Genomic DNA, 22,716 nt, shown 5'->3' with positions numbered 1-22,716 from the left:
TTCTCAGAGTGCAGATTTGTATCCAGCTGTATACTTTATTCACAACATGTTGGTACCGATGTAAAATCAGAGAACAGAAACTTCAAACTCTAGAAGCTAAAATCTGTATTTTTTTGAAGCGAGAGTATCAAACATCTGCATGTTTAATGCTTGTTATAAAAAGGAAACTGATCGCACTCTGGAAGTTAAACTGTAATCCCTTTGGCATGTGCAGGCAGTAGGTCACACATGTAGAAGGGGAAGACTTAATTTTTTTTCTTAAAGTATGGGAAGCAGACTGTTTACTCTGAGTAAACAAAGTCTGAGAAATGTAAGACTGTTGCCTTTGACTGATGCACTTCCCATGTAGAACCAAATAGCTGCTTCTTTCCTATTGTGGCAGAATCAGGGATTCATAGTTTTCCATTTTCAGATGAAATTTATAAATGAGTAGATATGGTCAAAGTCCACTTGGTTCTACTTTAAAATATGCGTATAAACCTAGAAATTACTTTCTAGGCTGTTAAGATTTTTTGTTGTCGTTGCTGAAAGCAGTATCGTGCTTAAGCTATTTCATGCTCCATCTTAACAGCAGGGTGTTTTTCAACTGTGATTACAAGGTTGCTCAAGAACAGGTTTTTCCTAAGAAGTCAGGAACTTTTTATTATCCAGTTCAAACTAAATTATGTCTGGTTTATACCTATTTATTTTGGAGCTATTGCTGCTTTCTAACTTGCTTAGTCCTTATTCCTCAGTAGTGATAGCACGTATCAGCTCCATGCTTTGAGAAGACGCAACTTTCTTTTCCTGTACTCTAAGCTAATGAGAAGCTGTATGAGTGTAGTATGGCACCGAGCCTGAGCCAACATGCCTTGCTGAAGGTAGGGTTTGTTAGTTCAGAGTGCCAGCAGAGAAGTTTTACAGCTGTTTGCAAAATACTATAGACGTGCCTGTAGGCAACAGCTGTTTGGGTAGGCTGAACCAGCCGTTGCCTTGTGCCATTTTTCTTGTTGGTATTGTCTGCACATGCTTTGCTTCTGAATTTGTCTTGATTATCTGTGACTAGTACAGGTATGAAACCTTCTGAAGCATGTTGTACAGTTGCCATCTTGCCTTATGTTTAGTAGGAGTGTTTCTCATGATGTCATCTAGAGTTGTGTTTGGTTATTCTGCACTGTCATAGTTGTGACTTATTTGTCCTGTGGTCAGCAAGGCAAGTGAAATAGAGGAGGATTCAGTCTGAGCTCCCAGCTTCAAGCGGAAACTCTAGTTGGTTTCCAGGTGTACTTTGTGCTGTCAAATCCTGTCCTGTTTGTACTGTTTGATTTGTGTTGAGGATGCTTTTCCTTTTTTCAACAAATACCCTTATGTTTATTCTCACTCTGGCCCAAGGTCACCACTGAAAAGCTCGCATGTGACTTGTCACAAGCTTAAACCTTGAGGGACAGGAAGAGGAATCCTGGCATAGAGGGCATGCCTGCTTCCAGAAAGACTTGTAAGGCAAAACTTCCCATCTTGTTTGTTTTATAAATACATTACGAAATGGTGACCTCGCATTTTTTCACTTTTATTACCTGCATATGCTAATACTGTGTTGAAGAGCTCCATGTTTTCTTTTAGATGACCTGCTTCCCTCCTGACGAGGTGCAGTTCAGCATTTTTTACGCCTCCCTTACCGTGTGTTTTTTAGACATCTACCAGTGCAGCTTTATGCAGGTTAGTACTGGGTCTTGAGATTGTAGCATCATTCACAGACTTTGACAGAGAAGTTACCAACTGGTCCCCCAAACTGTAAGTAATGTCTGGGATTAGACTGTTTTAATCCTATTACTTGGTGGCCTAGAATAGGTCTTGGTCCTCATATTAAGCAAATAGTAAAGTCAAGAGCGGTAGGGGCTTCCAAAGCAGCAGGTTTGTGTGCTGTGGGGGTGTGTGTGGGAATAGCTGAAGCAGTGCTCTCCCAGCTCTTCAGCTGTGGGACACCATCGGGCATCCTCTGTGGATGACCAGATGTGCCCCTTCTGTGAGATGACTCGTACATTTAACCTTGTAATATGACATCTGTGTACTGTTAATGACTGTATAGTGGGTGCACTTATGGCTATGCGATGTAAAACCAAAGAAAAGACTAGGGAAGGGGAAGGGCAGCAGACAGTGAGCTGTTTGTGGGGTTTTCTTAATGTCTGGGTAGGCATTGTGGTGCTGGGAGTTCAGCAGTATGAGTAACCTTGTGTTTGACTGGCTCTTCAAAATGAACATCTTCCTGCTGTCCTTCCCACAAACAGCACTGGTTGGCTAGAGTTAATAGCGCTTCAGATACAAGAAGATGGTCCCTACAGGAAATCTTTGCATGGCGAAGCTTCAACAGTTGTAATATAAACATTCAGTCTTTGAAAACTTGTTACTGAGGGGCTGTGTGGCAGGAGGGATATGGCTTTTTAATGTGGTTGGGTTATAAATGGTATGTGAACCAGGTATCACTGGACTGGCATTGTCTAGGTGTAGCTTTTACTTGTTCTGATTAGTATAGCTTCTGTTCCTAACTATAGGGGGCTTCTGAGTGGTATATGCAAGTATCAGCTGTTTTGCACTGGAGTCTTATTCATTTCTCTCAAGGCTGGAATAGAAAGTCCGATGTGGTCAGTCAAAAACACGCATACAGCTTCCTAGTAGCAGTTATTAGCTCACGGTGAAGAGAGAATAATTCAGCTAAAAGCTTTCCTCTGTTTCACAACAGAAATGTCGTATAGACAAAAGACACTATAAACAGCAGTTGTGAAAATGGATACAGACAACATCTACACTGCTGAAGAGTTTGTTTTATTAAAAGCTAAGTGGTTCCGAGATGAGCTGAATTTGATTAGGCATGATACGAAGGTGCCGATTGCTGAAGGACCTATTAGGCATGCTTCTATCAATAGTAATTTGTTTCTCCTGTAGGGAGGGAAAGTAAGCAAGCCCTGTTTTGTACTTCTGCAAGTGTTTTACTTTAGGTGGTTGGGTTTCCCCCCTCCCCCCCATGTAGCAGTATCATCTTCAATATTGGACTTGGGCACACTGCCTATCCTGACCTCACTGGAGGTAAAACTAGCATGCTTCAAGGGAGATGAACTATAGATGTAGGACTGCTCCTAGTCTAATGCAGCTGAAGGCTTCCTATGCTAGGGAATAGTATGAAGGCAACGCGTGCCCTTATGAAATGTTTGGCAATAAAGACCTAATGTTCATCTGTCATATTTATTGCTTATATTAACTATGATACAGCTACATTTACTGTGTAGCAACTAATTGTATTAAAGAGAGACAAAAGCAGCCAGTTGCACAGTGAGACAAATACTAACTTAAAATGTCGGTTTACTGTGCTGCCTCCCCAAAGGAGTGGGGACAGGCAAGGAACATTAGAGATAGCTGGTGCATAGTACGTTAAAAGGGAGGCTGAGAAGCATTATTGTCTTCTCCTTTAGTATTGCAATGTTAACTGATCCCAGTTGTTGCAAAATTCTCCTTTTTCGTCTTTACGTTCAAGGAATTGCGGACAAAAGAGAAGTGTTGCAATAGTCTTTCTAGCTGAGAGAAGGCAATCTTCATATTCAACTGTAGTGATGCGTTTAGTAGGCTTTCAAATTACTTTTCAGCATCGAATATATATGCTATCTTTAATTTAGAATCCAGTAAGTTCATAAACTGTCACGGAACAGTTTTATTCTTCAAACTGGATGGCTTTAGTAATACCTAAACAAACTTCAATGTTCAATTCAAAAATGCTTCAGACTTAGGAGGTGTATCCTCTTAAGGCATGTGATTGTCATGGATGAAGACAAAGTGGTACTGACTGTGAAGACAATTAGTCACTGTGTGGAAGTAAACTAAGCAAATTGGAACATATAAAAGCTTAAATCTCCTTTTGTGTATTACAAATAAACTGGTGACCAAATGTGCAAACTCTCTAGCACGTGCCTTTAGGAAGAGTGAAAGAACTGTTTAGTCTAGACACAGAAGTTAATGGGCTGAAACTTTGATATAAGCACAGCTGTATTTCTTCATGTGCGACAGCATGACTTTATTTTGATTGTTGATGTCTGATTTAATAATGGTGGAGTCGTAGCCTTTGAAACAGGAGTAGCGTGCATGTGTCCTGCTTTGAGAGGAAAGACCGAGCTGTTGAAAGGTACCAAGAGCTGTACAGTTCCTGCTTCCCTGCACATCCTGTGACAGGGTTCTGTATCTCACAAATGACTGTGGGTTTTTATGGAACATTGACTAATGAACCAAAATGTTGCTGTAGTTCCAGCTGCCTTCCTCCTAGCCCATGCTTGACCTCTGAGAGCAAACAGCTGTGAAACTCCAAAATCATTTTGGCATCGGAGAGGAGTCTTTCAGATTAGATAGGATTCATTACCTTGTAGTTGTCCTAACCTTTCTGCTGACAGATGTGTAAAACCTACTTTAAATTACTTTCTGAATCTTAAAATTTAGTGGAATAGTTTACCAGTGCATCAGCGGATGGGTTTTGAATTAATGAGTTCAGTGTGTGGCCTTTTGTCATGGGCTGTGGGCAGAAGTCCTTTTCCAGAACGATGTGTGTGATGTGAGAGGTTTCAGTGCAGTGCTGCAGGTCTGGACCAGCTCTGACAGAACAGCAGTGGAGACAGAGGATTTCTTTGTAAGAGTGTTCCCTAATCTCATTCTGCCAGATTTAATCAAATGGACTGTCAGTACCTTGATGTGTTTTGCCAAAAAACTACCAGCAAATTGAACAAATTGGTCTTAGGGCAATGAGGAGGCAAGCTTTGGTTGACACGAGCAGCTGAGTAACTTCTTCCATCAGAGCGAAATCTGGAGAAGGCAGTTTGGCAATAGCCAAACAGATCATAGAATCATAGAATGGTTAGAGTTGGAAGGGACCTTAAAGATCATCGAGTTCCAACCCCCCTGCCATGGGCAGGGACACCTCCCACCAGACCAGGTTTCTCAAAGCCCCATCCAGCCTGGCCTTAAACGCTTCCAGGGATGGGGCATCCACAACTTCCCTGGGCAACCTGTTCCAGTGCTTTACCACCCTCACAGTAAAGAATTTCCTCCTAATATCTAATCTAAATCTCCCCTCTTCCAATTTAAAACCGTTACCCCTTGTCCTGTCACTACATCTCCTGACAAAGAGTCCCTCTCCGGCTCTCCTGTAGGCTCCCTTCAGATATTGGAAGGCTGCTATGAGGTCTCCCCGGAGCCTTCTCTTCTCCAGGCTGAACAACCCCAGCTCTCTCAGCCTGTCCTCATAGGGGAGGTGCTCCATCCCTCTGATCATCTTCGCGGCCCTCCGCTGGACCCGTTCCAACAGGTCCATGTCCTTCCTGTGTTGAGGACTCAGTTGTGTGATTTTTTTTATTTTTTTTTTTTTACTCCTCTTCTGTCTTTCACTGGTCTTCACCGGACTAATGAAAAGTCTGAAACGCAGGAGGCACCTTTAAACACCACTGGCAAGCCAGCTGCTCTTGGGACTGTATGAGCATTCCTAGAGGTTACAGGAATGTGCCTCCATGGGCAGTGTCTGGAAGCTGCAGTGCTTTAGTCTTTCTGACTGTGGTGAGATTTTTTTTCTTGAGGCGAGATGTCTTGCTGAAGGTGCCAGGGCAGAGACTGCAAACTACTCGTTTGTTTTTAGGGATGTGCACTGCAATTTTTCCCCACAATTCAACAGCATTTCTGAAATAACCCTTTTAGGTAGTGAGCCCCTCCACCCATTTAAAGACTTTGACAGAGTTTTCCCAAAAACTGTAAATATGTTCTTCCTTTTGCTTTTGAGAGATAAATAAGCCATTGTTTATAGTATTTTCACAGTCTGCTTGCTGTCAGAGCAAAAAAAGCCTTAACTTTGACTTTTGTTCTGTGTCTTACTTTCAGTGTTTGAGCACAAAATACTGCTGTTACATTGCTGGCTCAGCCCTGCCTTATCTCTTTGGTTGCACAATCACATTTCCAGCTGCAGTACTTGCCTGCTATATATCTAGTTTTATTGCAAGGTTTGAGTTTCCAGCACACAGAGGCTGGTGTAATATAGGAAATACCTTTCCATGTAAGGATGCAGGAAGACTACGAAATATAAAGTACAGTTCCCTCTGTAAGCAAAGCTAGGGTTTAAGTGATTAGCAGGGTCTAAGTCAAGCTCAGTGTGCCCTCCTAGTTTATTATGTGCAATGTGACTTTAAATTCAATTCAGAAATTGGCCTCTGATCATATATTACTAGTTTGCAGCTTAAACTCCTTGGAGGAGACTGGTTTATATTAAGGCTTTACCTACTGGAAATCTCTCAGCCTAGGGAGAACAATTGTAAAATAGTACTTTGTTAAAGAGTAAGGAAATCTTTCTGTGGCAGAAGTGATTTGCTCTTTCTCCTCTGGGCATTTCGTAGTCAGTGCAGGCAGGAAGGAAGGAACTGGATTTGGGGTTGGCTACATTCCAGTTGCAGATTCTATTCAGACCCAAGCCAGAAAGAATATGGGCTGATCTGTGAGTTTTGGGCAGAGATGGCAGTTGAGAAAAACCAGCTGTCTCTGTTTTGTGAACTGATGAAATTTATTATGAATATGTCAGATGGTAAAAGTGTGATGCTTTGTGCTATATAGAGTTAGAGAAATACGTTAAAGATCAGTTGGTCATGTATAGGTCAAAGGAGCAAAACACTTAGTTACTGAGTTAAACTACAAAAAAATATTGGTAGATAAGCATGTATGATGCTCTTTAATACCCAGAAAATAAGTGTATTCATTTGTAAAAGCAACAACTCGTTTGTTAAAACCATATGTGCAATGTGACTTTCTCATCTCTGTGTCCCCTCTCCCTTCTTACTTGTGCATGAACTAGAAGAAGCTCGTGTAAGTGATTTATAAGCAGTCTTGTTTACTTAAATGAAGGTAACTTCTCACCTATATTCATGACTGAGTCTAAAGAGTGGTTCCCTCAAATGAAACCTAAAGTTTTCATTTTCTTCTTTCCTCCACTCCTAGGTTTTACATATGCTGTTGCCCATTTTCTGGAGGAGTTTTATTTGATGTATAGGCCTATGCAGAATGTGACAGCTGTTGTCAAAATTAAAAAATAAGCAGTACAGCATGCAGTACTTGACAGGATCTTTTAGCTTCTTATTATCTGCTGTTTGTTTTATCTTTCTTTGCTTTGGAAGAAAAAGAAGTCCAAATAATGACTGTTCAGATGTGCAGTTTGTCTTGGCATAAATTAAGCCCAGTTAAAATCTAGAGAAGTTCTGAACAAGTGCCTGTTTCAAACTGATTGTGGTAATTTGAGAACTGCTTGGAAGTATTGAGGTGGTGTGGGATAAACTGTTTAAGCATCTGATGCCTCTTTTGAGACTTTAAAGAGCAGAACACGGTAGTCGGTTTTTGGGGTGATGACCCAAACAGATGGAGTGAAGCCAGATGTCTGAGGTAGTTACCGCTTTTGGCCGTCTAGGCAGTCGTCTTGCTGTAGGACACCACATCCTCAACTCTGCTGGCACTATTAGCTTCCTATTCCAGTCATTTTCCATCTGCCTCTGACGAATACTCCATGATTTACTGAAAGATGTAGTGACAGGTGAGGCTGTAGTCTATAACTGGAAATGAAGTATGTCATTGAACTGATTTTATTCCGAAGCCTCGCAATGCAGTTTGAGCTCTGTTGAGGAGAGTCTGCAAGATGAATGAGCCCCCCATACCCCTGCCTCATTAGGCATCAGGGAATCCATGTGACTGTGATCCTCACCGCCGAGGAAAAGCTTCAATCGGAGATGTCACCTTAGTAGACAAAGAAGGAATCCCACTGCAAGACGTGTACCCAGAGGAAATCATGCTTTGCTGGTTCTGTGGCTTATGAAACTCCTTGTTTTTTGATTGTTCTCTTTGTCACTATGATTGCTTCACCTCTACTGCCTGCAGTAATGGTGGGATGTCAACTTTGAGAGAATGGGAATGGACACAAACATTTGGGCACTGCAGCTAACTATGGTGAAGAGATTTGGATGTAGAAGAGTGGTGTATCCGTAGTGGCAGCCTGGGCCACAGTAAGGTCTGTCACAGGTGTTTGTGAAGAAAACTTCGGTATAGTAAATGTTTGTTGTGTTGTATGTGCAAGTCAGCACAGTGCCTTGGGGTGAAAAATTTTCTGGTTGTTATCTGGTTATTAAGTGTTGCTTCATGAAGTGCTCAGTATAGAACATAGGTCTTGTAGTGATATGTGCTTTTGCTTTGGATCAGTTCATCTCTGCTTTTTCAGTGGAAAAAGATGTCCCAGAAGAATAACTCCAAGTGTTTGCTTTTCATGGAAAACCAGCTTTTGGGAGGCATTTTGAACACAGCCTGAAACTTTGTTTTGGGAATTGCAAATAAAGTTCCATGTAGTTGAGCAGCCTCATACTTTTGCTTCTCATGTATGAGCTCAGTTCAGAACTAAGATTAGTATTCTTTGTTACTCAACATAAACACTGAGTTTTCTGGATGTGAGAAGTCTCCCTTTCCAAGTGGTTGTAAAATAGCTGTGTTGAGGATTTTTGTCCTTGGCCAAAATTCTGAAAGGAGAAGTTTGTTTGGGATTTGTCCAGATGTGAATGCCTCTCTAGTGGACCTCGGGCTTGTTCCATTATAATGGGCAGTTCCAGAAAATTTACTTCTGAGTTTTACCGGCAAAGATACTGAAAAAGACTGATGGGGTGTGAGTGTTTCTGTATGTCATTCTTATCTTATGCTCCCCCTCAAGGTTGTAGAGCGATGGCATCTCTCGCCTGAGAGATTTCTACATAATAGAAGCAAATGCTGTAGCTCTTTCCTCTGCTTTTGATAGGGCTGTGGGAGGAAAGTAAAACAGTTGTGGGAGACTTACAGATATTCTTATGGATATGATGCCAAAGTATTGACAGAGTAGCAAGGGAATGTGCTGTCTGTTTTCTAACAGGCACGTGCGGTGTCTTTAGCTGGGTGAGGGAAAAGAGGTAAGAATTTGGTTATCTGCAAAAACCACTAAAAGAGAGAGATTCTGTCTGTACTTGTGTATTCTCATGCACTGCCAGTGGAGTGGGATGCAAAATTCCTTAGCATTGTACTACTCCCCTATTCAGTTGGAAACAGCGTTATTGTGGCCAAGGTGCCCTTATGGAGAGTGATGTCAGGTATGAAAACTTGAGGGCAAAAGGGAAACCTCTTGAGCCAGCCAGCTGTAATCGATTACTTGATTTCTGTCTCTCTGAACTAGCTCTTTTCAGATGTGCTTTGCTGGGGAATCCACTTCCAATTTCAGTCTTGGGCTCATGAGCTTTATTTCTACAGCTGAATTTCCATTTGGCTTGCAAATGCTACTTCTAAGTCCTGTAATACTATTTGGAATTATAGTTTGTACTTTGGGAAACATTGCTTTAAACAGATGTCTGTTTTCTTGGTCTGGTTTGCCCCGTAGGGCATCCTTGCCTTTAAAATCAAAGAAATCTAGATAAATAGAGAGAAACATATGGGGTGGCTTGTTTTTTTGAAAGCTGGTGAACAAAAATAGTAATAGTACGCTGACTGTCTTTGTGGGTTTTGGCTAAGAAAAAGAGCTGGATTTCCAAAGGGAAAAATTTGAGGGAGAACTATATGTGGTTTTCAACTTGTTTTCTGTTCTACAAACCATTGTGCCACTTGTGTGCATTACTTAATATCTGTTGGAATGTATAAATTTTATGAAACTTCAGTTTGTAGAGTAAGTAACCAAAAGTAGGCAGGCTGGATTAGCACTGCAAATAAGGCAAGTGAAAATTTTCGTCCTTCAAGAACCTTAACCTCTATAGATCATTCAGGGTCTTAGGGTTCCAGTGGTTGCATCTGTGTATAAACATAGCCTTGTGCAGTTAACTTGCATAAAACATGTGTCTTGCTGCATCGCTGAGAACGACGTGCCTTCCCATTTGGAGACAACAATAGTGAGAAATCTCTTGTTCAAGCAGTTGCTGCAAGAAGCTGTATGGTGAGGTTCTTCTAGACGTCAGAATCTCTGAGCATCTGGAAATTAAACTTCAGTAATAACATCGCTTGTGACTGAGTCGTTCTTAGTAAGTCCGTGCAGATAACTCATAATTCTTAAATATTTGTGATGGTGTTCTGAGACCTGTAAATGGTCAATGTTTATTTGACGTAACTTTTTGGAAGCCCTCTTAAGGGAAGAAAAATCTCAAAACTTTGCGGGTAGAAGGGTGAAACTGAAACACTTTGCTATCATAAAGGTATATAGATCAGAACTAGTTTTGCTTGTCAGCAGTAAACGCTTCACAGCCTCGCAAAACCTTTTCCTGTCTGGAGGTGACTGATTAACTTTGTTATAAATTATGATAAAAGCAAACACCCAAGGTCTCTGAGTTAGTAAGTTGTCAGGGTGTTTTAAGTCTGAAGAAGATCATATCAAAGTCTAGTTCAGTGCGTTGCTGCACTGTTAATTTCTGGTTTATTAAGATTTTTAAAAAAAAACAAAACCACAGCTCAGCTGTGCTGTGATGGTTGTGTACTTACTGTACATGCACTGATCCGGTTGATTTCAGGTAGTTCTTTAAAACTGGGTATGAAGAGTAACTTGTCCTGTATGTTTTTTAGAGCACATAACAAACAGGGTTGTTACCAAAGAACAGGTACTGCTTAGCTTCCTTGCTGGCTGTTCTAGGTGTAATGCTGCTTTGCTTCACAGTGCTCTCCAGACTTCTAGTGCTGCGTGGTTCTTCCAGCCTTCTGTGTGTTCTTTATGTCTCATTGGCTTTATTTCTACATCTGTCTCGCAGAATGCCCATTCTTTTCTGTTTGGAGAATACCAATTAAAAGCAGGAACCTCTGACATTAACTACATGCTAAGTGTAACCAAGAGTGGTTCTTGGCCATGTTGGTACACCTGGTCCAACTAGGTGGCAGTGGAGCAGCCCTCTAAGATAACCTCCACCTGGAAACTTTCAGCCTCTAGAACTTGCTGGGTGCTAGAAGGCAGAAAGGCTTTCTCCTTACTTGGCTTTGGCTTTCTCCTTACTTTAAATCCTCTTGGAGCAGGCAGGTAGTGTCTTGCCTTTGACTGCTTTTGTCGCTATAGCAGTCAATGGTAATGCAGCACCAGTGATATTAAGGAAGCTGCTGTGTTGAGAGGCAGTAAAGCTTGCAAGTGCTACAAAGAAGGAAACCCATTTTTTAATTTTCTGTTCCCGAGGCAAACATTTGGGATTCTGTTAAGCAGTTGGGATTGAACCGGGAGCTGTGCATTTGTAAGGCTGTCCTTTGCCTGGGAAACTAAAAGGAATGTTAAACTTGATGGGATTTGACATAAATGTTGCAGGTCAGGATACAGTAGTTGAGCGCTTCACTTTCTATTCAGTACACTGCCTGTGATATCACCTATATTCACAAAATGGATGCAAATTTTATCTTTTCCTCTGTGCTAAAGGGTACTGGAACGAACCTAAGAAGATTCTTGTCATGCTTGAGTGTTCGAAAAAGCTCTAAGTAATAGCCATCCTGGAACTTTTTTGTGATTCCACAGACAAGATGATATTTCAACTGCTTGTATTTGGAGGATAACTGAAGTTGTAAGGAAGCTATCACTTTTTCCTTATGAAAATGTGAACTGTCAAATAGTCCTTAGTAGTGTTTTAGGGAAAGCATTTGATTGCTTAGGAAACAAATTGACTGAATTGTGCATATTCTTTTTAATGGCCCAAATGGTCCTTTGAATCAAATGTACTTCCCCCGTAAAGTTTAATGTAGTGAAGTTTTGGATGTAACATTGTTATTACTATTCATTCCTCAGACTAAAATTTGAACAGCTTGCTTTTGCACCTTCAGGCATGTATGAAGCACAAATAGGTAAGGTAGGTTCGGAGCATGTTTGGTATATCAGGGCAGGTGTGTTTTGAGGTCTCTTGTACCTTTGTGTTAGATGAAGTCTAATTTGTCTTAAATTTTAAACTTTCAGCCTTTTTTTGGTTTGGTATTTAAGAAGAATGTAAATTGTTTCTATACAAAAGTGTGCCACTGGTGTGTTGGATAAACAACATTCCTCCCTCACATCTTTCTCTCTTGCATCAAAACCCAGCTGTGCCTAGTACTTTCCTTTGAATGGAATTGTGTGTTTATCTGACTTCTTTTGAATGCAGTAAAAGTTAGATCTCGCTTTCTATCGTATCTATCTGTATTTAGTTTAAGAAAATACGGTATCAAACAATGTCAGTGGCATTTGGCTAGATTATAGATAGAGGAAATGCTATTCATCTGAGAACTATAGTATGAGAAGTTTAGGGCTGGAAAGAGGATTCAGTAAACATGGTGCTTTGCCCACCTCTTAACGCTCTTTTAGCTAAAATAAAAAGCATGCTTTGCAATGAACGTGATTAGTTTATACCTTGTATTTTGCTGTGCGCTAGCATTGTTGGTTTTATGCAGTAGTGAATGGTTTTAGGTGACAGCTTTGGAGATGGGCTTAAAGCACTGAATAAAATTGCCTTAAATGTGGAGGTTTGGGTTGTAGGGGGTCCTGTTAAAGGTTACTGCTCTTTTTCCCTGCTAGTGTCATGTTTATAGATGGCGTCCTAGAAATCTATGTTGTAGGTGAGACTATAATAATTCCTTTCTCTGGCTGTAGTGTTTAACTGGGCTGCCTGTATAGGTTCTCAGCTATTAAGTTGTTTGGAACTGTGAGGTTATTTGACTGCTTTAATCGAAGCTTATCCTGCTGCTCTAGTAGTCTGCATCAGCATACTCCTTGGGCTCTTCTAGAATATTAGCTTTTAATCATAGCTTATGTAGTTCTCTTGCAGAAGCCTATGCAGCAAATATCCTCCATCATTGCCTCTTGAAATACCCATTTCCACCTTGTCATTAACATGTGCAATTGAAGATCTTGAATTTCCTTAACTAAACTGAGGTTGCAATGCTAGTTGAAACTTCCACAGAAACTTTAATCTTTCAAAGGCGGTGGCAAGGATCTACTGTCTTTGATTTCACAAAAGCAGAAGTAGCAAATTATTTTCCAGGAAAATAATCTGGGGCAAGTAACAAACCACTTGCTAAGGAAAATATGGTCAAAGAGAATTATAAGAATTTTCTATAGTAAGTTCCTCCCACCCCAGAAGAAATACCAGCTAGTTTACACAAGTGTCAAAACTATGCTCATGACTAGATCTCAGTTGTCTCATGTTACAAGTAATTAGAGGTAATAAAACCCTGATTCCTGTGGCCCTCGAGACTGGTTACTTTTGCTACTTTGCTTCTGTATTTTCTTACTCTATAACTTACTTTTTTTCCCCCCAAATCAGTGAGGGGAGAGTATTAAAACAGCAGAGGGATTGGGACTTTGAAGGAAGCTAGATGTGTAGTGTAAATAAAGCTGATCCAAAGCAGTTCTTACACAATTGATTTGCTGTTTGCAAATCAATAGCATCCTCTAACTTTTTGTATAGGGTGAAGTTAATATAGATCAGGTATATATTTTCTTGAGTTGCCTATATTACATAAACATGCATGAGGATTAGTAAGCTGTATTTTCTATAAATATTCTCCCTAAACCAAACTTTTTTTTCACTATTCTGTTCCAGTTGTTACAATAGTGGAGTAGTCCTGCTGACAGTGGAGGGAATGTGTGGAGTGGAATAGTTCGAAAAGCAGCCTATGAATTAATCGGAACTGTAGTGTAGCAGATCCTTTCATCATTTGGGGATCGGGGGGAACAATAGGCGTAACAATAGCCGTAGCAGCCAGAAATAGGCTTTTTCCCTCTGAACCGGAATAGCAACCAGTTCTGTTCCAGAACACCGAGGGAGAAGTAAGGTCACCCTGGAGAACCCCAGGTACTTCACATATGATTTCTTGTGGTATTTTCGGTAGATAAGGTTCTACTTAATTTGTATACCTTGTGAAGGAGGGAAGTTGGTTCTAGCTTATCTGATCTGTTGTAGGTGTGTCTGAAATATTTTTTTAAATTTTTTTTTTCCCATGCTTTGTATAACCTTTTAGCCTTGTGTTCAGCTAATCCACACTTCTGATTCTGATCAGATAGGGGCTGGTTGTACTTGAATGTAAAAGGACCATAAACAGAGTATACAGCTTTTGGTTAAGCTGACTGCTAGGTTCCTAATGGTACCAGAAGCAATTAGGAGCAACTTTTGAAGGGTAGCTTAAAAATAATTAAAACCAACCCCTAATCACTAGCCAGCGATGCAAAACAGCCTTCTCTCTGAAAAATCTGCCTAATAACTATAGGGGTTATCAGGTCAGACTGCATTTCACTGAACCACTGCAACCTCTTTGAAGGCTCTGGGGCTGTACAGGTAGCAGTAAACTAGGCAGGCAGCACTGAAATTTGGTGCTGGAGAAGAGATGGCTTGTGGTGAACACAGAGGATTTATCCCTATGCAAATGAGTATTCCAAAAGTACTGGAGAAGGGAGTACTTCCTAAAGTGTTTTACGAGAGTAAAATGAATTCACAGATGCAAGTTAGAAAAAAGAAAGAGAAAAAGCTGATTATATCCACAATTAACTACTCCAACATACCTTTCTCGGGGATAATCAAGTTCACAGATGCAAAAACATTGCTCTTAACTGGGGAAAGAGATGAGATTATTTGGGTCTTTGGAACTTGCTGGTTTGGATTTTCTTGCTCTGCAGGAAGACTGCCTTATTAAGCTGTAGTGCTGGTAGTGATTAGGAAGCATTTATGCCTATAGAGATGTCTTAGCCAGCAGGGTTGGAGGTGGGACTGTCTTTCATTCAAGACTTCCTCCAATGTTGCATAAATCAACAGTCTTGGATCAGTGGCTTTTGTTACTCAAAGGATGGAAGCCCATGAGTTACTCATTGCTATAGTTATTATAGTAACAAAAACCCTATGTAAGGCTACTTTAGTTTGCTGCTGTAACTTCCTAAAATGTTTTCCTTTAGAAAGAAAGAAAAATCAGACGGGAATCAAATATTCTAGCACATGCTGTGAAAAGAAAAAGAGAACAGGTTCTTTAGGTTGTTTGGATTTGGTGGGAAGTGCAGGAGACTTGCTTTGACCTGAATCTCCCTTGGTGCCTGCATGGGCAAAATTTTAGCTATAAAGATGTGGGAACATGGTGAGGAGGACTGGATTTCCCAGACTAACTGAAACAGAAATGTTGTGAACGGACTGGATCAAACCTTCGAGTTGAGGATGGACTAGGTGATTCCTTGAAGTTCCGTCTAGCTTTGTTTTCTGTCCTTCTGTGATCTGTACATTTTGCCAAAGTTGCATGTGATGCAGTGGGGAAAGTGCGGGTTTGGAAGATGGAAGGGATCTTTCTGGTCAGTCCAGGCTTGTTGAGCTGCTTGTTGAGTGCTGGGGGATGATGATGATGATGCTGATGATGACGACGAGCACAACAGTATCCTCCTTCCATCCTCCAAGAAACTGAAACATAAAGGTTTTTGGTGTAATCTGTGAAGCACTACAGTGTTCAAGAAGCAGATTTGCGTTCACTGCCTAAACTTCACCACGGCAACAGGCTGATGATTAACAACACTTCTGGTGCTGGAGGCTGCTTCTAAGACAGAAATTGATGTGTGTAATAATCGACTGGAGACAAGCTTAGACTTAAATGAATATTGAGTTAATATTTTTAATACTGATACACAGTACTGGAGAATAGAGTTCAAAGGAGAAGATAAACCAGTGCTGTCCTGTTGGTACAGAAGTACTACTTATCTTTGCTTTTCCTATTTGGCAACACTTCCCAATGAGATTAAGTTTGTGAATAACTTCACTGTCCTATTTCACTGACATTCTCAGATAACTGGCAGACAGCAACTTCTGGTTTCATGAAGGTCTGATGCAGAGAAATATGTTTGGAATAAATATTGTCTTTAAAAAAAATATCCAAACCCATTCAAACTATTTGACTGAAATAGTAAATCAGTTCTGCTGGATACAAAATTAATTGTTCAGTATGATACAAGGGGGGGTGGTGTAAAGAGTATGGAATATGGCAGTGATACTACATACAAGGAGACTTAAGTTCCCTTATTTTGTTGTTAAGTATTGCATTTGTTGAAGCTTTCTGTTTGTGCTTTGATATAAACTAGCATGTGGCTTTTTTTCCTTTTAATCTGTGTTCAAGGGAGTAAATGTTGGATGCTTCAGCATATGAGGGCTTTCCAGTTAGTCAGGACTTCAGCGTACAGTCATGAAGAGCTCTGGGACTAGAATAATGTATCTTTAGACTTCTAATGTAGATGTCGTGATAACTGCAGACTTGCAATACCTCCAAAGTAATTTCTCCTGCCCTCTGTGCCCGGTTACCGATGTAAGTGCTTTTGAGGCTTTGTGGTGAAGTGGAGAACAAGGAATTGATGTGGTTTCAAACTAAATTTAAAGCATAAATCTGGTTTTGTTTCCTTTTCATGTGAACCAAGGAGAGAAGTAGCAGGAATGAACTAGCAAATGAAAGGTGGGACTGCCGCTTTTGGCAGGGGTGTTGGCCCACACTAGTTCGGTGATGGTAAAAATATGGTGTAAGCACAAACTAAATCTTTGATGCGTGCGGAGTATATACTACTGTATGATACCAAACATGGAATCAGAATGTACTTAAAAGGAAAAATTCACTGGAGTCTGATGTCACAGTGAAAGCTGTTGCTAATACTTCTGCAGCTTTATAGTTTAGCACAGTAAAGATGTGCTTTCTCTCGCGTGTTAGAGCTATGGTAACAACTGAATTCTAGCATGTCATCTGTTCAAAGCTGAGTCTGTGAAATGGGGTAGTTGGCGTCTAAAAATGACAGCATGTGCAGTAGAACTGCTAGCAGTAGGTGTGGAAAGCGAATTGAAGTTGCTCTTTTTTGTCCAGTGGAAATACTACCTGTGAAAGTTTGACTTGTTCAGTTTGTAGTCTTTTAGGAGGTAGGTTGTATAAGTATAGAGGAGTATTTAAGTTTTATAACAGTTTGAATTCTCACAGCATTGTTAAAAAAAAAATAAAAAAAATCAGCTACCTGCAACAGCTTCTGTGTCTGTTAGCTACTGGATATTCCCCTTACTTTTGAAGATGACTTTCCTGAGTTAAAAAGTCTAACTTTTCAAGGTGCAGACCAAGATTTTTAGAGCTCTTGTTCTAAATAACAGAGGTCTTGTTTACTCTTTGCCACTGGCTAATCCTGATTCTTTTTTTTAAAAACAAACCAAACCAAAAAAGCTTGTGCAACAAGCCATCCCACAAATGGTTCAAAACTTAATGATGATCTCTGAAGTAGTCAAATATATTCCTACAAGACTTATAGAAAATAGGAACTTGCCATGGTGTTTGGACTCTGGAAGAGAGCGTGTGTGGTCTTGCTCTCCAGACAGCCATGAATCCATGCAGAGGAGAGGCTTTCATTACATATCCCAACCATGGGAAAAACTTAATTGGAGTTTGCATTTCATTATATACCAAAGTCCTCGACTGTTTGATGTAAATCTGTAGGAAACTGGCTTTGATAATTAGGGTGCCCATAGCCTATGCCAGCACCACTCCCTTATTTGCAAGGAATAGTGCTATCAACAGAGATAATTATCCCACAAGGTTTCATAATGCTGGTTGTCCCAGTATTGCTGTCGCTGAGAAGCATTTGAAAAAAGTATAGGGCTGCTTTACCACAGACACTGGTCTGATGTTTTGGAATATCTGGAGAACTTCAGAAGTGCCCCTTAGATCTGTGAACAGGAGGGTCTCAGAAATGATTATTCTGTCTTTGTGAAATTTAATTTCTCCTACTTTTGTTAGCTGGAAGCAATGTTTGTTCTAGGCTTTTTGGTGGGATGGAGGGTTCCAGCTGCAGGTTGTCTTTGGTAGCGCTGGCATCTTGCAAAGCAAGAAGTTGTCACGCTAATATGCTGCTCCGTAAGGTTCGGTGAGGCTTCTGGAGCTATTGGAAGTGTGCAGGGAGAATGGAAATGGGACAATGCTTGTGGAGAGGGGTTGTGAGAGGATTCAACAAGGAGCTTCTGTTCTGTTTATGAAGCTCCTGTTGGCTCTGGGGAAGCTTGGAGTCTCCCAGTGATCCGTGAGGGGGAATTTGTGGCCTTAGTTCTTGTCCCTCCTCTTATTGTGTGTGGTTCCATCCTGCTGCTGCTGCTGCCTGGGAGGGAGGCAGTTGTGGCTCATCCCGGCACTGCTCAGTAGAACAGTTGAGAAAAATGAATGATAGGAGAGGGCTGCTTCTCTTGCTATAGCTCCTTGTGCCTGTGCTTGGAAGCGCTTACTCAGCAAGGTGTGGGTGGCCACACCTGTGTTCCTGCTCTTGTACGCTGAAACCCACCACGTCCCGTGGGACAGCTCAGTTGAGAAAGTCAGGGACTTGCCAAGAAGCGAAGGTGGGTTCTGCTGCCTGAAGAGCGGTCTTACCTGTGTACGTACCAGGGCAGAGATGCTGGGTGAGTGGGTGGGTCCTGTTGCGGCTGATGAGATCCCATGACATTAATATCAGTTCATTTGGTATGTAGGTTGTTTAGGTCGTAGCAAGGAAAGGTGTGGCCCAAGTGCCATGGGGAGGAGGGTTGGTTTGTGGTGGGTGAACGAATTGAGAGTCCTGACAGAAATGCAGGTGTCTGCTGGCTGTGGAGGGGAAAGAGGCAAGCTCTCTGACACTCACTTTGTTCCTGTAAAGCACATCAGTACGCCTAGTAATTGTCCTAGCTCTTCTTACCAGTGTCAGATGAAAATAAAACTTGCAGGTCTATGATTAAAGCATAACAAATGGTAGAATTACGACTCAGTTCCCCCTGCCCTTTTGTGCAAATGAAATTTAGAAATTGGCACAAAGGAGACCTTCATGAAAACTTACCAGTGCTAATCAGGATGAATGAATTAAACTTTCACTTTGCTTGTATTTCATTTCTGTTTAAAGTTTCCAAAAGGCCTTTTAACCTTGAGCGGCTTCTTTCTTTTAAAAAAGATAATTAAGTCCCAGAGACCTGAAATGAAATCAAGTAGCCTTTTCCAGTTACAATAGTTTTGTGAACACAAGAAAAAACGGACAAAATAACCCTACTAGCCTGGTTTTAACTTTTAGTGGAATATTTAAATTCAATGCTGCTTAACAGTTACACAAATTACAGAATATAAAGCAAGAGGCGGCACTAGTTATATATTACTTTTGAAGGGGTTATTGCTTTCTCAGGTTTTCAGACAAAAATAGGTGTAGAAAGAATGCTGTCTTCAGGCAAGTTAAAACTTGCTGGCATATTCATGGTAAGATAGCGTCTCTGAAAGAAAACGTGTGTATATCTAGGAAGATTCAAGCTGGAGAATCAAATAATTCCTATTTTAAGGGCTAGTATTTAAGCTGCCTGTGGATCATATTGATAAATCTTTCTAGGAATTCGTCTCTTGTGACAGGATCCGCTGTGTTAAGTGAGTGCTACTCTTCTCTTGTGTAGGGTTAATAACAAGTTTCCAAGATACGAGTAGGCCTGGCATGAAATAATAGTGATTTACTCCTGTTGTTTTTCTGCTGTGTCAGGGAATCTCGTAATGTTCCTGAGAGATACAGTAGCCTTCCCTATGAAAATGAGAGTGAGGGAACAAGTTTAATTGTAGCCCAGTTGAAAGGCTCTTATTATGTGTCTTTGGGATGATGTGTTAAATGTATATTAAAAAAAAAAAGTCTGGTTTTAAGTTCTAGAGTACTTAAATTTGAGATTATTTCAATCTTAAATCTGCTCGTTTGTGCTCACAAACATTCAGCAGTCCTGCAGTTCAGGACACTGGTATTTAGACATTGTGCATGTGAGGTTTTAAACTGTTTTCCTGTGTGACACCAGGCAATCCTTGCCTGAAGTCAGCAGTCAGCCTTCTGTAGGGACAGTGCTCCAGAACCTTAACAATGAGACCGCTTCCTTTCACCCACTACCCGTTTCTCTTTTGTTTGCGAAAGGATACAAGGCTCTCCAAGTGCGTTCTCTTGTTACACAAACTAGTTAGCTACATACACAGAATGTAATGATAAGGGGGAAAAAAAAAAAGGTTCTGGGTTACTACATTGCTTTTCCTAGTCAGCAATTGTCATAGAACTGCTCTTACAGCCTAAACAGTGAGTGAGTATTAGTCCTCTGCAGGGCTACAAATGATTTTTATCTGCAGATAGCATGGTGGATATAGAGCTGAACTGCTTCTAAGTATATCTCTAGGCAGATAATGAGTTCTCCTAACTTTTTTTTTTTTAACCTCTTTTGCTTTGCAGCGAGCTAGTCACCTTTAAATCTTCCTCTTTCTTCTTTTCAGATTCTTTTCCTGACTGCGATGTTAGCTTTTATTCATAAAGACTGTAGGAGAAGGATATATGTGTTCAGTATAGAATAGACCTCACCAGTAAGACAACTGAGATTTTTAAGTGGAATAATAGCTGTAGTTCTTCAGGCAAAAGTCTGAAATCTCTGAGGATCAGGAATGGAAGAGGCATCTACGCAGTAAAGCCCTGAGAGATCTTCATAAAGCAGTTGAGAATTATCAAGAATGTTACAGGTGACAGTACTGTGAAGAGAAGCATCTACTTGTCCTAAATCTTCAGGGTGGGGTGGTGGTGAATTCAATGCTTATGCATTGCAAAGAAATTTCCAGTTGATTCCTTCCCTGGGGAAGGAGAACGTCCCCTTGAGGCTTAAGTCTTCTCTGAATAATTAATCCATTGGGTCTCAGTCCTCAGAGAGAGAGATGAAAGAAATGTTGAAGGCTACTATGTTACACCTGATAAAGGAAGTCATTAGCAAGTCTTCTGGTACATTCACATAAATTAAAAACACTTGCATCGTCTTTCCTTAATAATAGATGAAGCCTTTAGGATTGGAGTTTAAAATAAAAAGGGGAAAAAACCAACTAAAACCCAAATGCGAGTAAAATTCCCTTTCACTCAGTTTAACTTGACCCTAAATTACTTTGTTTTTTCGAATAACCTCTGTTGTTCCTCGTCTTCTCCATTCCTGCATGAGATGTGGGAAAGGGTATAGTAGGGTAAAGACATTTTTAAAACTCCCCATGTGCTGAAATTACAGGGAAGACTTCAGATTTGATCTCCCAAATTCCTTTAATTCTAGAGTTGAAGTATTTTTCTGTGGCTGAACAATATTTCATTTGTAGTTGATGACCGTGTTAATGATGAATAAAATTTCAACCACTGATAGGGAAAGAATTTTTGAATGCTCGTAATTCGGGGAACAAAATTTAACACTGTTGTGTTACTTTCTTTGGTTTTGACCGTGCATTTGATGACATCAGGTTATTGCTGAGGGAACTGGGCATGTTTAGTTTGGAGAAGAGGAGGCTGAGGGGAGACCTCATTGCCCTCTACAACTACCTGAAAGGAAACTGTAGAGAGGCGGGGGTTGGCCTCTTCTCCCAAGGGAATAATGACAGGACCAGAGGAAATGGTATGAAGCTGCGGCAAGGGAGGTTTAGATTAGATATTAGGAAGAATTACTTTACTGAGAGAGTGGTCAAGCACTGGAACAGCCTGCCCAGGGAGGTGGTGGAGTCACCATCCCTGGAGGTATTTAAGAAACGTGTAGACGTGGCTCTTCAGGGCATGCTCTAGTGCCTGGGATTGTTGGTTTGTGGTGGGGTGTTGTGTGTGGGGTTTAGTTGATGGATGCTGCTTTTTTTTTTTTTTTTTTTTTTTTTTTTTTTGGGGGGGGGGGGGTGTTGTTGTTTGTTTGGTTTTGTGTTGTGTTTTTTTGTTTGTTTGTGTGTTTTTGTTTGTTTTTTTTTTTAATGTGGTTGGACTCGATGATCTCAAAGGTCCCTTCCAACCACTAAGATTCTGTGATTCTGTGATTCTGTGATTCTGTGATTGTGACCAAATTGCTGCTCTTCTTTTCTGTATTCCAACTTGGTGGTCTTTTATGCCAAACTTTTTTTGTTTAATTTTAGGTATAATGGGTCCCTCCCTAACGGTGACAGAGGACGCAGGAAAAGCAGATTTGCCCTTTATAAGCGACCTAAGGCAAATGGAGTTAAGCCCAGCACCGTTCACGTGATTTCTACTCCTCAAGCATCGAAGGTATGTAGCAGAGGGGTAAATTCTGTTTTTCTGATGATCCTTGGTGGAGAACAACTCTTGTTATTACTGCAGGTTTACCTTGCTGCCAGTTCATTCTGTGGTAGCCAGATATATTTGTTTAAATGAGAAGTCTGCAGTGGATTTTCTTTGTAGGGGTATATATCTTTAATCCACCTCCCTGTTTAAAATAGTCTTTAACCTCGGGTATGAGTTAATCTGGCCTTTCTGTCCCTGTTCAGACAGCTGACTTTGTCAATGCTGATGGTTTTATCTGAGCCATAAAGTAGTCACATGATGCAAATACAAGAAGTATTTTAATTTCGTTCTCACTGGAGTGTAAGATTGGTATGTCTCTTTTCAGAAAGATAACTGCAATGGTATAAAAAACTTAGTGATCCCTCTGGGCCTTTCATTTTTGTTGCTGATAATGATAGTGTGTATGTTTTCACTTGAAGTCTAGTGTAGGTGGAGGAGGAAAAGCAGTAAAGTAAATATATTAACACAGTAATATATTAACATATAGAACTGTCTGGGTTAAAGTTCTGCTGGTGGAACATAATTCAAGCTGCAAAAAGTCATCCCGTCTCTTCTCTCAAACCCTTTTTCCCAGAAGCAAAAAGTGACTAGAGTTCTGGCCAAACTGGAGGGGGAGTTCTGTGGTGACACTCAGAAAAGTAGGTGGTTTGTAAGAGGTGTATATC

General features: G+C 40.7%; 1 protein-coding gene across 2 annotated transcripts in view; it reads left to right on the top strand.

Moving 5' to 3' along the window:
- Positions 1–22,716, top strand: part of PELI2 (pellino E3 ubiquitin protein ligase family member 2) — a 73,153-nt gene that overhangs the window by 5,699 nt on the left and 44,738 nt on the right. For both annotated transcript variants that reach the window (XM_074149251.1, XM_074149250.1), the window contains exon 2: positions 21,886–22,015. In XM_074149251.1, coding sequence (XP_074005352.1) covers positions 21,886–22,015 — 130 coding nt within the window. The remainder of the gene's footprint in view (positions 1–21,885; positions 22,016–22,716) is intronic.

This window comes from Numenius arquata, chromosome 6, assembly GCF_964106895.1.
Source record: "Numenius arquata chromosome 6, bNumArq3.hap1.1, whole genome shotgun sequence".
Taxonomy (NCBI): domain Eukaryota; kingdom Metazoa; phylum Chordata; class Aves; order Charadriiformes; family Scolopacidae; genus Numenius; species Numenius arquata.
The sequence above is the reverse complement of the archived record's forward strand: the minus strand, read 5'-3'. Positions and strand labels throughout refer to the sequence as shown.